General features: G+C 32.1%; 1 protein-coding gene across 1 annotated transcript; it reads right to left on the bottom strand.

Moving 5' to 3' along the window:
* Positions 1-462: 462 nt before the first annotated feature.
* LOC110624732 (phospholipid-transporting ATPase 1) lies at positions 463-7030 on the bottom strand. Its single transcript, XM_021770002.2, is given in 8 exon segments — positions 463-984; positions 1648-2106; positions 2596-2815; positions 2943-3066; positions 3161-3869; positions 4440-4749; positions 4850-6398; positions 6400-7030. Coding segments are annotated over 8 exon segments (3681 nt in total). The 5' UTR covers positions 6490-7030; the 3' UTR covers positions 463-764.
* Between the last annotated feature and the right edge of the window lie 8466 nt (positions 7031-15496).

The following is a 15496-nucleotide window of genomic DNA, read 5'->3' as shown; positions in this document are numbered from 1 at the left end:
ATAAATTAATAATAATAATATATTATTTTTAATAATATAAAAATATTAAATTATATTAAAATTAAAATATTCCAATTAAATTTTAAAATATTAAAAATAAAATATAAAAAATAAAAAAATTATTAAAAATTCAAACCGAATCAAATCGATTCAATTCAATTTAATTTTTAATTAAAATCAATTCGATTTGATTTTAACAAATATTAAAATTTTAATTTTTAATTTATTCGATTAATTTAATTTTAAACCGAACCGATCAAATGTTCATCAACAACAAACGAAGGAGCACTCCTTGCAATTTCACAACCTCTACTCGTGTTGTTTGACGCCATCAAAGAAGAAATTAGTAATAAGACAACATCGATCGGATTGCAAAACTAAATCTAGAATGGGAAATTAGACAAATTACGACATTATTATTTAAAATTAAACAAAGATTAAACCAATGAGACAGAGGGAAGAGAACAACAAAAGTTAATTTCTAATCATTCTATGGAAAATTTGGTATAGAAATTTTATCAAAAAGAAAATGAAAATCCGTATAACATGTGTTTCTTCTTCTAAACACTGCTAATTTACACTCAACAAATTTAATGAGATACAACAAGCCAAGAATACAAACCTATAGCATTATCAAAGCTATCCTTTGGACAGCAAACAAACAAAAAGAACCCAGCAACCTAGAGTGAATCCACTCAGAAGCCTAAGAACATGTTATTTTTTACAAAAATAAAATGAAGATGAACAAGGAACAAAATCACCTGTCATCTCCGCGAAGGGTCTAAGATCGGGTTCATTTCTATTTCTACAGCTCCAAACTCCCTTCCATTCCCAAACTTTTCAGCCTCTTTTGAAATCTGAATATCACTAGGACTGAAGTATTGATGTAGTACTATCACGACAAATCGAGGAAGGAGTGCTGCTACGATTATAGCTAGCAAGCAAAGCCAAAACAACCCTTCCTTTGCAATTTCATAGAACGCCCTGACAATATATGGCATTTGCAAATGTTAAGTATTATACACACAAATAACATAAAATCAAAGGATTTGCCAACTTAAAAATATGCGCAGATGAGATTTCCTTTTAAAGGTTCATGCATGCATTCTAGGCAACCCTCTTCTGACTGGCATGGAAATAAATGGAATTGCACTGAGGGGTAATGAAAAGGATGTTGCAGAAAGGTGCAAAATCACATATATGACCAACTGCAACTGATAAAGGTTTATAAAGCTGGTCAATGTTATATTCTCATCACCCTTTTCTGGAAATCATTTGGAGAATTCAGCAAGCACATTGAAAAATTTTATGAATTATCAAAGCGAGTGCCTGAAAAGCTAGTAAAAATTTTATGCTGCAACTGAGCTCAGCTCAGTTTAGATTTCCACTTAAATGACCAAAAGGAAATAATCTATCAAAACACAATATGCTAAATTGTTGGATCAAGAAAAAAACACCAGCTGAGACTCAAACAAGAGGCAAAGATAAACCTAATATTTAAATGCTTCCTATAACAAGTGTGGGACAGGTGCTTGTCCTTATATCTCTTAGATGCTAATAATTGAAACATGCATTTATTTTGTCATGCAATGAGTATGCAAGAATATGGATATAAAATCTGATATTGTGAAAGAGAAAGCAGCTTACCAATATCCAACTAAAGTAGGCACTGCATCAATGACCATGACACAAATGAAAGTTGCAACTATAGATCCCCATATGGCTGCATGAGTAATCCAACTCCAACGGATAACATCCATGGCCAAGTGCAAATTAACCAAAATAACCACCGCAAGTGTCCAAAGGTCTCCTATACTTGGTGCATCAATTGTGCTTGCCCAATATGCAAGGTGAGGGATAAAATAGATAACAGCACTTTGCCACAAGGTGTCAATCATTGTCGTCCAGAACAATTTAGAGTTGTAGCTCTCTTGCCTATGCCCAGCTCCATAAAGCTGTGGATACCTTAGAAGAGTCCTTCTACTTAGGTCCTTATCAAGAATACCCACTACAATTGTAGGCAGGGAAGTATAAATTATAGAATATAACATGCTGCTCCATTCATTGATAGCTGTCGTCAAAGTGAAACAAGTAAAGAGCACATACCTGCACAAAATGCCTAAAAGTTAACAGAAATGCCAACAAGTAGGTCATAGTTCAAGAGAAATTCAATAAACCTTTAACAAGAATCAAACATTGAATTCCATATTCAGCTTTTTAGTAGTATAACTGCAAAATAACTCATCCTAGTTGACAAAACTCCAGACAGTTAAGATTGACCTGAAATTCTTCATTTATCTTCACCCATTCTGCTCCTTGTTCAGAATTTTTTATTTTTTAACCTCAATTTGAGTTGTGATTTCTGACGTAGACAGCAAAAAACCTAAGCAAGGACCTTAACTCCTTTCTACTAAGTACAATTGACCAAAAGTGGTATTAACTCAATTGCAGAAAAATGTATGCACATCATTCGTTTATAGCACAAAAACAAAGATGAAGTTCAGGTTCAGTTGAAGAATTAATAGAAGCAACTACCAATAAAATTAACAATTGAAGAAGATAACCATTCACACATCACTATGTATTATTACTCACCAAAATAAAACAAGAACAAACAGCGCATTCCTGTAAAAATTATACAGTATCATGTAACCCATCCGCTGGTAATTCCAATGTCCATGCACCAATAAGAGTGGAACTAAAAATCTAAACTGCCCCATTGCAAAATCTGATGCCATTACAGCTTGTCGACCCTCTTTCCCACTAATGCCAACTCCCACATCGGCCATTTGGATCATTGAAACATCATTAGCACCTATAAATAACCAGTATTCTAAAATTAGACCAAAACAACAAAAAGAAAAATGCATTTCCTTCTGCTCCCTAAGTTTACTCTTTGGGAAGCATAAAATAATGATCTAAAGTTATGAAAAGGAAATTACCATCCCCAATAGAAAGAGTCAGGTCAGATGTCCTATTCTTCACAAGGGCAACAATTCCAGCTTTCTGCAGTGGAGCAACTCGGCAGCATAATACTACTGAACATTTACTTGCTAATTCGAAGAGCTACAATGATGGATAAGCAAATTACATTAGCATATAAAAATGTTATTGTAAAAAAAAAAAATGAAAATAAAAAAATGAATTGACAAGCCTTTACCTGTTCTTCAAGTTCGCTGTCAAGTATATAAACAAGGCTGGTTCCATCAATAATCAAGGCCACTGGGCTAACAGCACCTCCAGAATTTCCTGCAGTGTCAGGTGTTGTCCCAGACACAGTGATGAGCTTCTTAGACATGAGCAAGGCATCTCCCAAACTCCTTCTACATGACTCCTTAGAGTTGCTATTGATGATAATCTGAGTCATTTTAATTGTCAGGAGCTTTGAGGAGTAGCCAATTGATATAGCAGTTTCTTGCTTGTCCCCAGTTAAAACCCATACTTTAATCCCTGCTGTTCTAAGAGACTCTATGGCTTCTGGGACACCTTGCTGCAGCTTATCTTCAATGGCAGAAGCGCCCAGTATGCTGAGACTCTTCTCCACAGTGCTAGCAACCTTGCGAAGCATAGCAGCTCTGCCAATTAAAGCTGAGCTAGCTGTCTCAAAGGAAGAGTGCCACTGCTCAAATTCTGAATCACTTAATTCACGCATCCCAATTACAAGTGTTCTCAAACCAAGTGAAGAGTAATCGTGGAGGTGGGCTTCAGTTGCACGAATTACGTTCATGTTCAAAGATCTATCTATTACACTAAACATGGTGGTGTCAGCACCCTTCACAAAGACTTTCACAGTCTTATCAGGACACCCCAATATAACTGACATTCTCTTCCGGTCACTATCAAACTCGTGCAAACCTAAAACATCGAACCTGCATATCCCATGTGGATAACCAAAGAAAGAACAATTAAAACAATATTTGTTGGAAGAAAATGCAAAATTAGGAAAATAGAAGCAGCAGTAAAATATCATAAGTACTCCACTAGTGTCACCAATTCAGCTCATTTTCATCTTGTAAAAAAGAAAATTATTCACTCATTTAGGTAACCATAATCAATTCTCCCCTCCCCCTCCCAGCCCCTCTCTGGAATAAAACAAAAAAAGCAATTTTCTGGTGAAAGAAAAAGGAAAAATAATTATGTTCACTCTCATCCAAAGAAGCATCAGATATCAATGTTTCATCTAGAAGCTCCAGAAGACCTGTGAAACTATGTCTTTGTTTTTAATGGTTGGCTGAATTATCACCTAATGCTATGTCCATGGGACCAACTATAAACATGAGCTACACCATTCACACATCAGCTTAGCTGGCAACATTATGGTGGTCATAACAGTGTTTATCATTGTTCTCTCGTTGAGTTGGAAATAGAAGTATAAAGAAGAAGTGAAAAAAAAAAAAAGAGGTAGAATATGGAAAAATGAGAGGGAGTAAGAGAAGCACCTTTGCCTTTCTCCCTTAATGTCAATAACTATATGACCCGAAGTTCTTTCTACAAGCATAAATCCATATGCAGCAGCAGCATAAGCTAGTGCTTGTTCATCTGGAGATTCACCTTGGTAATCCATCAACTTAACTGTAGGATCAGATGCATCATCAAAAACAATAGGCACAATTGTATTACATGCTGCCAGTGCAAGGAAAAAATCATGAACACGTTTTGTTTTCTCTGTATCTTTTCCACTTCTTGATAGTTGTAGAAGCTCAGGATCAACCCTCACCTTCATCTTTGGCCTCAATGTCTTCCCATCCACTGATACCAAAATGGCAATTAGAAAGTTACAAAGTTAACTTCAGCAAAACCAACAGAATAGTTTGAACTAACGAGTTTTCCAATTACAAAATTTTCTTACCTTGAACAGAATGTTCAATTTGTTTGTCCTCTGAACTGGCTTTCCCACCACTGTAATCTACTCCCCATATGCTCGCACATTGAAATTCCATCTTGTTCTCAGTAAGAGTACCGGTTTTGTCTGAGAACACATACTTGATTTGACCTAAATCTTCATTTATATTCAGTGCCCGACACTGAAATGTTGAATTTGAGGCTTCATCATACATGATTGTATCCCGAATCATGAAGTAAGCCTGACCAACCCGAACAAGCTCCATAGAGATATATAAAGAAATAGGGATCATGATCTGGAACACAATAACTGACATGAGGAATGTGAAAAATATCTCCAGTCCCCATCCGTAATATTTGTAGTCATCCTTATCTTCATCATTGAAGTTCTTTTTCCTGTAAAAAGGCATGGTATTCAACTTATCCCTGTTGCGCCTCAACCACACAGCAGCACAGATTGAGACGATAGTACACAGAGCAATAAGAAAGAATGAAAGAATGATAATCTCTCGATTCATGCGTGTCTCAAGCCGGCTCCTCTTTGAAGGGGCTCCTGAGCTGTTAAGCATAACTTTGGTCTCACGGCCACAATATACTGCAACACCAATTGACCAAGTAGTATTCTTGAGCTCACAACCACGAAGAATAATATTGGAGGGCCCAAGTGACAGCCTTTTCCCATCCACATCCATGTTAGCATGAAATCCATAAATGTTTCTATTGGGTTTTTCACATTTGATCAACCCACTGATCTTTTCCTTTTCAGGAGTCTTTGCAAGGGTCTCTTGTTTTGCATATCGAGTCTTCAGGTTTGACTCTCCATCCAAGTTAATAGTCTGTACATAAGCAACCCCAGTTGAATCGCTAGTAGAGAGCAACACCATATCACAAGGAAGAGTTTCATTTGCGTGAATCTTGATTATCTCACCAGCTCGAATGTCCTTCCATTTCTTTTGTTCAAACTGATCATTCACCAAAACCCACGCCAATCTATTATTCTCTATTCTATCTGACCTATGCCTCCTCCAATCCTCATATGCATCCTTAACAGCTGTTACTAACAGAACAAAAGCAAGCGGCATAATGGAAACTCCCCTACCAAAAACTGCGAGCTGAGGGAGCTGATTGAGCACAGCAATAATAAGGAAATAAATGTATGCAACTCTATGAAATTGCTCAAACAAATTTCGAGGCACAAAGGAAATGATTGAATATTTTCCTGTCCGAACAGAATTCCCAGAAAACTCAAACCTCTCATTTGTCTTTTCAGGATCATTTAAGTAAACCAATCTAGCATCTTCATCACTGATCTCCTTCTGGGAAGCACTAAAACCCTCCGAGTCAGCTCCTCTGGACCCGTACCTGACTGGCTTCGATCCTAAATCACCAAATGTAACTTCCCTAACTGAATTGCCTCGAGAAGCCTTGGAATGACTGGAGGAATTGCTTCTTCTGGACGCGGAATTCAAGGTGATTTCAGAGTTTGGGAAGCCCTCAGTTGGCTTGTTGGAATCCATATTGGAAACGGATACGGGATTGTCAAAAGCGGTCTTGATAGATCGAAGAAAAAAACAAGTATTGCAAGAAAATCTTGGGCGTATTAGGAGTTCTTGATAATGGGATCAATAGTTGCCTGTTCGAGGCCATGATCCAAAGATCAAACTGCTCTTCAGCAACATAAAGCTAACAAACAAGCAATCCCTGAAGTACCCAGATAAGGATTCCAATAATATAGTACAAGATCACAAAAACCAAAGCAAACCCAGAAACAAGAACAAACTGAACAACAAAAATTGAGTCTAGCTACCCAGAAATCGAGAGAGAAAGAGAAAGAACCTCAGGAGCTGGACCCTTATCCGAAAAAGCAACAGTAATCAGCAGCAGAAAGTTGCAGGCAAGAGAGAAAGACAATGAATATACACAGATAAACAAAAACAAGATGCAGAAATAGAAAGAGACGGAGATATATACAGTAATATCAACAGAGAATTGATACAGAAACGTGTTTGAGGAGCCAGAGGGGATTTGCAGAAAGTCAAAAGTGGACGGGTATTACAAGAAATGAGGACAGAGTCATCGGCAATAGATGTTTGGAAAACAAGGGATGCTTCTTCTAGAAGGGCTGTTGGATTAATAATTAAAAAAAAAACAAAGGTGTCTTAATTTGACTCATTTTCATTTCCATCTTTCATGGGATTGAATAATGTAATGAAATAACCAACAACTGCAAGGCGGCTGAGCTGCTTACATCTGCTTTTATTTCAGTTTAAAATTCCATGGACCATTCTACGTGGTCACCCATGGATACTTCTACCTTTCCTTTTGACGTTCTGCGTTAACCGCTGGTTTTCTACTATTATTTTTTTTAATAATATAGATTATTTTTAGCTCATAATAAAATTTAATTAATTAATTAAAAAAATTTATAATTTAATCTTTTAACTGTTTATCATTATTAACAATTTAATTTTATATTTTTAAAAATTTATTAAAATATTTTTTTATAAGAAAGAGAATTAAGAGACTATTTTATTAATAAAAAAAAATTTTTTATTAAATATAAAAAAAAATAAGAATGTTTTAATAGATTTTTAAAAATATAGAGTTTTAATAGATTTTTAAAAATATAAATATTAATTTGTTAATAATAGTAAGATTTAATAATTAAATAAAAAATTTTATATGAGAATAAAATTAAATTTTAATTTTTTTTAAATGAAAGGATTATTAAAGAAAAAATAAAAATATTTTAATAAATTTATAAAAATATAAAAATTAATTTATTAATAATGATATATATAAAAACTAAATAATAAATTTTTTAAATAATAAATCTTTAAAAAAATAAACTATCACGATCGATAATGATTTATTTATTAAACAGATGAGAATAGTTTTTGTATTTTTATATATAGATAATTTTATTATTAATTACTGGCTTATAATAAATTATTTGAAATTTTCATATTTGAGGATTGAAAATGTATTTTGCAAAAAAATATAATATCTGGAAATTTTCAAAGTTGAGGGTCAGATATATGTTTTGTATTTGAAAAAAAAAGATTTTATAATATTCATTTGGATTTTAAAGTTAATAAATTAATTTTTATTATTTTTAAAATTTTATGTCAATGTTTAATTTTTACGAGCTATACATTGATTTAGTTTTTGCAAGTAATTTTCTAAATTTCAGATTTTAAATTATCCATCCCATTTGTGGAGATTTTATATCGGATTTTTTGGGTTTTGGTGTTGAAAAAAAATATTTATTTTAAGTTTGACTCAAAATTATTTATTAAATATAATAAATTAAATATTATAAATTATAATATAATATTAAATATATTTTATTTTATTTATTATAAAATTTTTTAATTTTATTATAATAATATTTTTTAATTTATTAATTTAAATTTTTTTAAAAAAATTAAATATATAATAAAAAAGCCTGCCACCTAAACACGACAGGCTAAGATTTTTTCTAATTAAAAAAAGGAGGATTTCGCAAATATTTGTAGGTCATAATTAAAAAGTCAAATATTTTTTTACCACTACAACCCAAAAAAAGTTTTTTTTTTAAGTGAAATTTTAATTTTTTTTAATATTTAAATAAGTGAAATATAAGTTGAAAAAACATAATGGTAAAATAAATTTAAAATTAGTCTAATGTAATTAGGAAAAGAAAAGTCGAAATCTTTTAAATAAATTGGGCCAACCAAAATTTGCAAAGTTTGAGAGGATATATTTTGAGACAAAGAAAAATATATTTCAGAAAAATATTTTTTATATTTTTAATATTTAAAAATTTTAATTAATAAAAAATATTTTATAAATTAAAAAAATTAAATTATTTAAAAAAAAGACTTTTTCTTTTAAAAGATAGCCTCATTTTCATATTTGAGAATATTATTAAAATTTATATATAAGTTTGTTAATATATTTTATTTTTAAATTAAAATTAACTAATAAAAAATAAGTCATTTTATTAAAATATATTTTTAAAAATATTTTCAATAGAAAATATTTTTTAGAAAAAAAATATTTTTTTAAATATAAATTATTTTATGTAAATAAATAGAAATAAGTTGAAAGTGAATTTTCAAATTAAGCGATACAAGAAAAACCTAGAAAGGATGCCCCTTTTTTATTCTAGCCCTAGGTTTAACTTTTTAAACCCATTTTAAAAAGCTCTACAGGCCTCCATACCCCAAGGCAACTCTATTGGCCACCTTAAACCAATTCTTGCTACCACCTTTGAAACCCTAGTCGCCATGTTCAAAAAGCCACCCCAACCACATTATGGCCACATACCATAATGTTGTACATATATAAGAATATGATGATTTAACTTGCTCTAGCCCTAGTAATAGATCCTGCATAACGTATATCATCCTTGTAATCATGTTGTGATGCATATCTGATTTACCATGTTATGGTAATTACCATGACATGGCACATCATATCCCCTTCTTTAAAAGGATTTACCCTCAAATGCAGTTTTTTTGAGTGAACAATAAAAGTTCTAAAATTTACGGTCTCATAAATACTATTTGTGGGACTTGACGCCTGTACAAGAGGAGAAATATTTTTCAAAAAATTGAAGTATAGGAGAGCTCCAACAATTTTAAAGCATGCTAGTTATAAAAATCGAAACTAACTTTAAAATCATGTAATATCAAATTATTATAGGCGAAAGTAAGGTATTCAAAATAAAAGCTATATTTGAAAAATATGTGAATATTCACAAAAGATTGTTTGTGATATTTTGCAAATCAACAAGCAAATAGGACAATCGAGCTTAAAACACACGAGGACCTATCAAAGGACTTGAATATGAATTAAAAGAGTCCAAATGAAGTAAAAAGTTGCAATACATGACTTTCAACTTATTTAGAGCGCACAACACCTTTTTTGCCCATGTAGCGCATTAGAGTGAGTTGCACTTAAATTTATTTTATTATTTTATTGTTTAGTATTTTATTTAACTTTTTAAAAATTATTTGACTTTTTAAAAATTACTTAGGCCCATTTTAGAAGGTAAATCCATGCAGCCCATTTAGAGAAAGATTTCTCCAAGACAATATAAGAAAAGAATTTTTATTGTAATCCATGTTTAGGAAGGTTTAACTGTTTGACCAAAAACCCTTCCTATATTCGAATTAATACTTTTACTACTAGAATTATGATTTGAAAAACTATAAAAATCTCTCTAATTAGTAACCATGTGCCACTCTTAACAGCGAACAATTATTTTCTTCAATCAATAAAATTCTAGTGAGAATTTTATTTAACTTTATGTTGCATCAAAAATTGACATCTTATCGAGATTAGTAACTTCTTGGAGATTTTATTCTTTTTCTCTTATTTGATTATCTAAGTTCATATTTATTCATCATTCAATGGTGTAGTAGAATGCTATTAAGGATTAATTTTTGCATGTGACTTGATATTATTGTGTTGGGTTTTAAATTGTATTGTTCATCTAGGGTTCCACATTAATTAGTATCAGAGCATAAGTCAAATCTTTATTGTTATCTTGTTCAATTTCAATTTATAGTTGTAGTTGCTATTATATTTATTTTATTGAGTTAATTCATTTTTTTGTTTCAGTAGCTTATTTATTGTTTATTTTGCTATATTTGCTTATCAATTTTTATTATCACAATTTCTATTATTAAAAAAAATCAGGTCTGAAAATTCATGGAAAAAAATATCAAAAATTGCTTCTTAAAATTCATGATTGATGCGGAACCCTAAATTAACAATGTCATCTAAAACTACAACATATAATAATGTCAAGTCACATGTCAAGATTAATTCCTAAACATTCTACTACACTATTGAATAATGAATAAATAAGAACGTAGATAATCAAATAAGGAAACAAGAATGGAATCACAGTGAAATTATTAACCTCAATAAGATGCCAATTCTGGATGCAACACAAAGTTAAACAAAATTCTCTCTAAAATTTTATTAACCAAGAAAATAATATTGTTCACAAAATAAGACTTGAAATTCGTGGCCGCCACTTAGAAGGGTTTTTATAGCCTTCTAGAACCCTAATCCCGTAAGAAGAATTCTTAGTCAAATAGTCAAACTTTTATTAACAAGGATTTCAATAAAGATCCTTTTCCTAGTTGGACTAGGAGAACCCTTTCTCCTTATGGGCTGCACAAAATTAGTCACTTAAATTGGGCCTATTTAGCTTAAAATAAGTCTACTAAAATACTAAAATACTAATATAACAAAATGGGTCTAAATGCAATTCAGGCCCAATATGCTATGTGGCCACAAGTGTGCTACAACCATCCTATGTGGCTTCTTTTTCCAGCTCCATTACTCCTTTGCTTCAATCATGTTCACGAACATTTTATCTCGTCAATTTTCATGTGTTGCGAACTTGGGCTTTTCCTCGCATGCATTCATTCCTTCGCGAACAATTTGTTGTGCTTAGTGTTGAAGTGATGCTTTGATTTTCTTTGCGCATGCCCTTGTTATTAGTCCAGGAGGTAATATGATATTTGTGTCCATTCCATTGCTCATGTGCTTATCTCCCCTGTTTGCATCATCTCCTCCCTCCTCAAAAGAATTTGTCCTCAAATCTGAAAAATCAAAAAGAGATAAATTAGAAACATTGAATGTAGCAGAAACCAAATACTCACCAGGTAAGTCAATGCGGTAAGTATCGCCTATGCGCTCCAATACTTGGAACGCACTATCTCCTCACGGATCCAACTTAGATTTTTGTTGCTTATGAACCTTTCTTTGCGAAGGTGTACCCATACCTAATCGCCAGGTTCAAAGATCACTTAGCACCTTCCACGATTAGTTTTTTTGGCATACACCTTATTCTTTGCTTCAATTAGGGGTGAGCAATATTTGGTTCAAATAAAAAAAATCAATCGAACTGCTAATTCAGAAATTCAATTTGATTTTTTATTCATTTCGGTTTGATTAATTTTTTAATTTTAAAATTTTTCGTTATTTCAGTTTGATTCAGTTTTGATTAGAGAAAAAAATGGAAAAAAGCAAACAGAATCAATTAGTGATAATAGTATATTATTTTTGATAATATAGAGAGATTATATCATAATTAAGGTTGAAATATTTCAATTAAATTTTAGAATACTAAAAAATAAGGTATAAAAAATAAAAATTCTATTAAAAACCCAACCCATCAAACCAAAATGAATCGAACTGAATCATACTAGTTTGATTCAGTTTGATTTCTGCACAAAATTGATTCGGCTTGATTTTTATAAATACTGAAATTTCAATTTTTAACTTATTCAGTTCAGTTCAGTTTTGAATCAAACAGACCGAATGCTCACCCTTAACTTCAACGTGCTATTTGGCTTTCTCATGTATAGAACGCACCAATTCTGCCTTTGCCTTCTCATCTAAGCTGCGAGATAGTACATCAACTACTATGTTATCTTTCCCATGCTTATATTGAATCACAACAATCAATGCACATCCTCTAAGATCCATCTTTCTTTGGTATCAGTAGCACAGGTACAGTATATAGGCTCATGCTTTCGCAAACATGACCCTTTGATAGTAATTCTTCAATTTGCCTTTGTAGCTCCTTCGTTTCCTCGGGATTACTCTCATAGGGTAGTCGATTTGGAATTCAAGCTCCTAGTGAAAAGTCTATTTGATGCTTAATGCCTCACAATGGGGGCAATCCTGTAGGCATCTCTTCAGGGAACATATCTTTGAATTCATGCAAAAGTGAGACAAACACACTAAGCAAATTTGGGTCAATGTCAGCATTAGAAAACAAGCTTTCTTTATACCTAATTAACACCAATTATTTAAGTCCAACATAAGCTCTCTTTAACTCTCTTTCTTTTGCAAAGAAACTCGCCTTATTTTCACTCCCCAAAGTACTCTCTTTTGCGCTCAATTCTTTTTTTGTACAATTAATCACTTTTGGACCCTTTTGTTTACTCTTTTCGATCACAACCTCTTTACTCTCTTTTCTTTTCTCCTCACATCCCAAAGCCCCAGATTGAGATTTCATCATCTTGCGTTGGTCTTCATAAACTTCAGTATGAGTTAAGGCTGCAAGAGTGCAATTTTGCCCATTTAAAAGGAAGGAATATCGATTGTGATACCCATCATATGACACTTTTCGATCAAACTGTCATGGTCTCCTAAGTAAAAGATGATTAGCTTGCATTGGAACAATATTGCACTTTACCTCATCAACATATCGACCTATGGAGAAAGGAAAACAACTTGCTTTGTGTTCGATCAAACTGTCATGGTCTCCTAAGTAAAAGATGATTAGCTTGCATTGGAACAATATTGCACTTTACCTCATCAACATATCGACCTATGGAGAAAGGAAAACAACTTGCTTTGTGACTTTGACTTCCCCACTATCATTTAGCCATTATAGTCGATATGGCTTGGGATGCTTTTCACATTTTAACCCTAGCTTTTCCACCAAGGTCGGACTAGCAACATTAGTATAACCCTCACTATCAATAATCATTACACATATCTTCCCACCTATGAGGCATCGCGTATGGAAGATATTTTTCCGTTGCTCCAAGCCTTCTTCTTTCACTTGCATGTTCAATGTACGCCTCGAAACAAGTGACTCACCTTTCATAGCATACTCAATGTTTTTTGCATCAAAACAATCTTCTAAAGAAGGCATGTTGTCACTGTTAGATACTGACTCAAAGATAATTTCACCATTGTCTCGCAAAAGCATAGTCTTGCTATTGGGACATTGAGATGTAACGTATCTCATTCCCAAGCACTTGAAAAATATGATGTTGTGATGCTTGCTAGAAGAAGATGGTGTTTCAGTTGTAGCTTTGGAAGTAGTGCTTTGTGAATTACTATTGAAATTCTTATCTTTGCTTTTAGAAACTTTATCCTTGCCCTTTTCATATTTCTTGGACCATTTTGAAGTCCAAGTATTGTTTTAGAATGTTTTGGCACCACCCTTCCCTTTTAGCTGCTTCTCTATGTTCATCGCCATGCACACCAAATAATCAAGTTCTACATAATGGTGTAATTTGATAATGTTGGTGATCTCTTTGTTAAGCCCATTTAAAAATCTAGCCATGGTTGCTTTTCGATCCTCTTCCACATTAACCCTCATCATTGCAATTTCCATCTCCTTATTGTAATCTTTAACAGACATAGAACCTTGTGTCAACCTTTGCAACTTTTGGTGTAGCTTGTAATAATAATAGGATGAAACCAACCGCTTTCGCATGATGTGCTTCATCTCTTCCCAAGTCGCTATTAGCCTTCTTGATTTCTATGCCTAGTTAAAAGTAATTGATCCTACCAAACCAATGCATATTCAGTAAATTCAACAGTAACTAATGTTACCTGTTTCTTCAGAATAATTGTGGCGCTCAGAAATTAGCTCCACCTTCCTTTCCCATTCAAGATAAGCTTCAGCATCATTTCATCCCTTGAATTAAGGAATTTTCATCTCGATGGAATTAAAGTGTAAAAACGTTGTGATATTCTTTAAGTATTCAACTAGAAAAGCAAGATATCTTGAGGAAACAAGGAGAAGTTGAATTATTCATGTTGAGTACCATATTCACAAGACAAGAAAAAGAAATTGGCTTATTTACTTAAAATTCATTAGTCTAGTTTCAGTCATTATAAATTCAATTTTAGAAGCTCGTATATGAGATATTTTAGTGTATTTTGATGTCTTTTATGATCTTATATGGATTATGAGTTAAATTAGTAGGCTTAGATACAATTTTTCTTGTTTAAATAGGATTGCCTTATGGTTTTCTATTTTAACTAAGATTTATTTTATTTTTCTATTTCAATTAGAATTTATTTTATTTTCCTATTTCAACTAGAATTAGGAGATATTTGACTATAAATAACCTTTATTTTATATATAGAAAAAAATAAGTTAATAAGTAAAAATTTGATATTTTTCTCGAAGATGAGAATTTATTCTAGTCTAATAACTTATTAAGATTCAATCTTGTGGCATTTTAATATGGATCTTTTTAATGTTAGTTAACTTATTAAGGATTTCTTGTGGCATTCTCTAACTGGAATCGCTTGATTATCTTCATTTCTAATCACATTGGTTGATTAAGGGTGTGGTAGAACAGTCTTATGGAAGATATCTTTACCTCATTCTTTGTCAAGTTGTGTGACAGGTTTTTTATCACAAGTTGATCCTGGATTCCAGATTAGTTGGTATCAAAGCTTGGTAGTAGATAAATTCCTATTTATCTACGTTTTTTTGTTTTATTTGTTTACTTTCAGTTTCATTATTTTTATTTTAGCTATTTGATTAATTGTTTATTTGTTTCAGTTTTTATCTCGTTTGTTTCAAGAAAAAATTTTTTATTTCAGTTGTGTGAGATTTTTTTAAAAAAAAAGAGAGAAGAAAAAAGAGTGAAAAAAAAGCATGACATGTAGAAGATCCAAGAAATTCTATCCAAGAAACCAATTAAAGATCATTAAATCCTTAAGTGAAAATTGTGATATAAGAATTCCAAGAAGAAGCGAAAGATTTAGAGAAACTTCTACTACAATGGGAAAAATAATCTCAATTACCATTACAACATATTGATAATGAAGAGGATTCAACCATATTTGAGAAGAAATCTTTTGAGGAAGAAATCATAATTGAGACCAA

Source organism: Manihot esculenta, chromosome 10, assembly GCF_001659605.2.
Source record: "Manihot esculenta cultivar AM560-2 chromosome 10, M.esculenta_v8, whole genome shotgun sequence".
Taxonomy (NCBI): Eukaryota; Viridiplantae; Streptophyta; class Magnoliopsida; order Malpighiales; family Euphorbiaceae; genus Manihot; species Manihot esculenta.
Note: the sequence above shows the minus strand (reverse complement) of the source record. Positions and strands in the feature narration are given on the sequence as shown.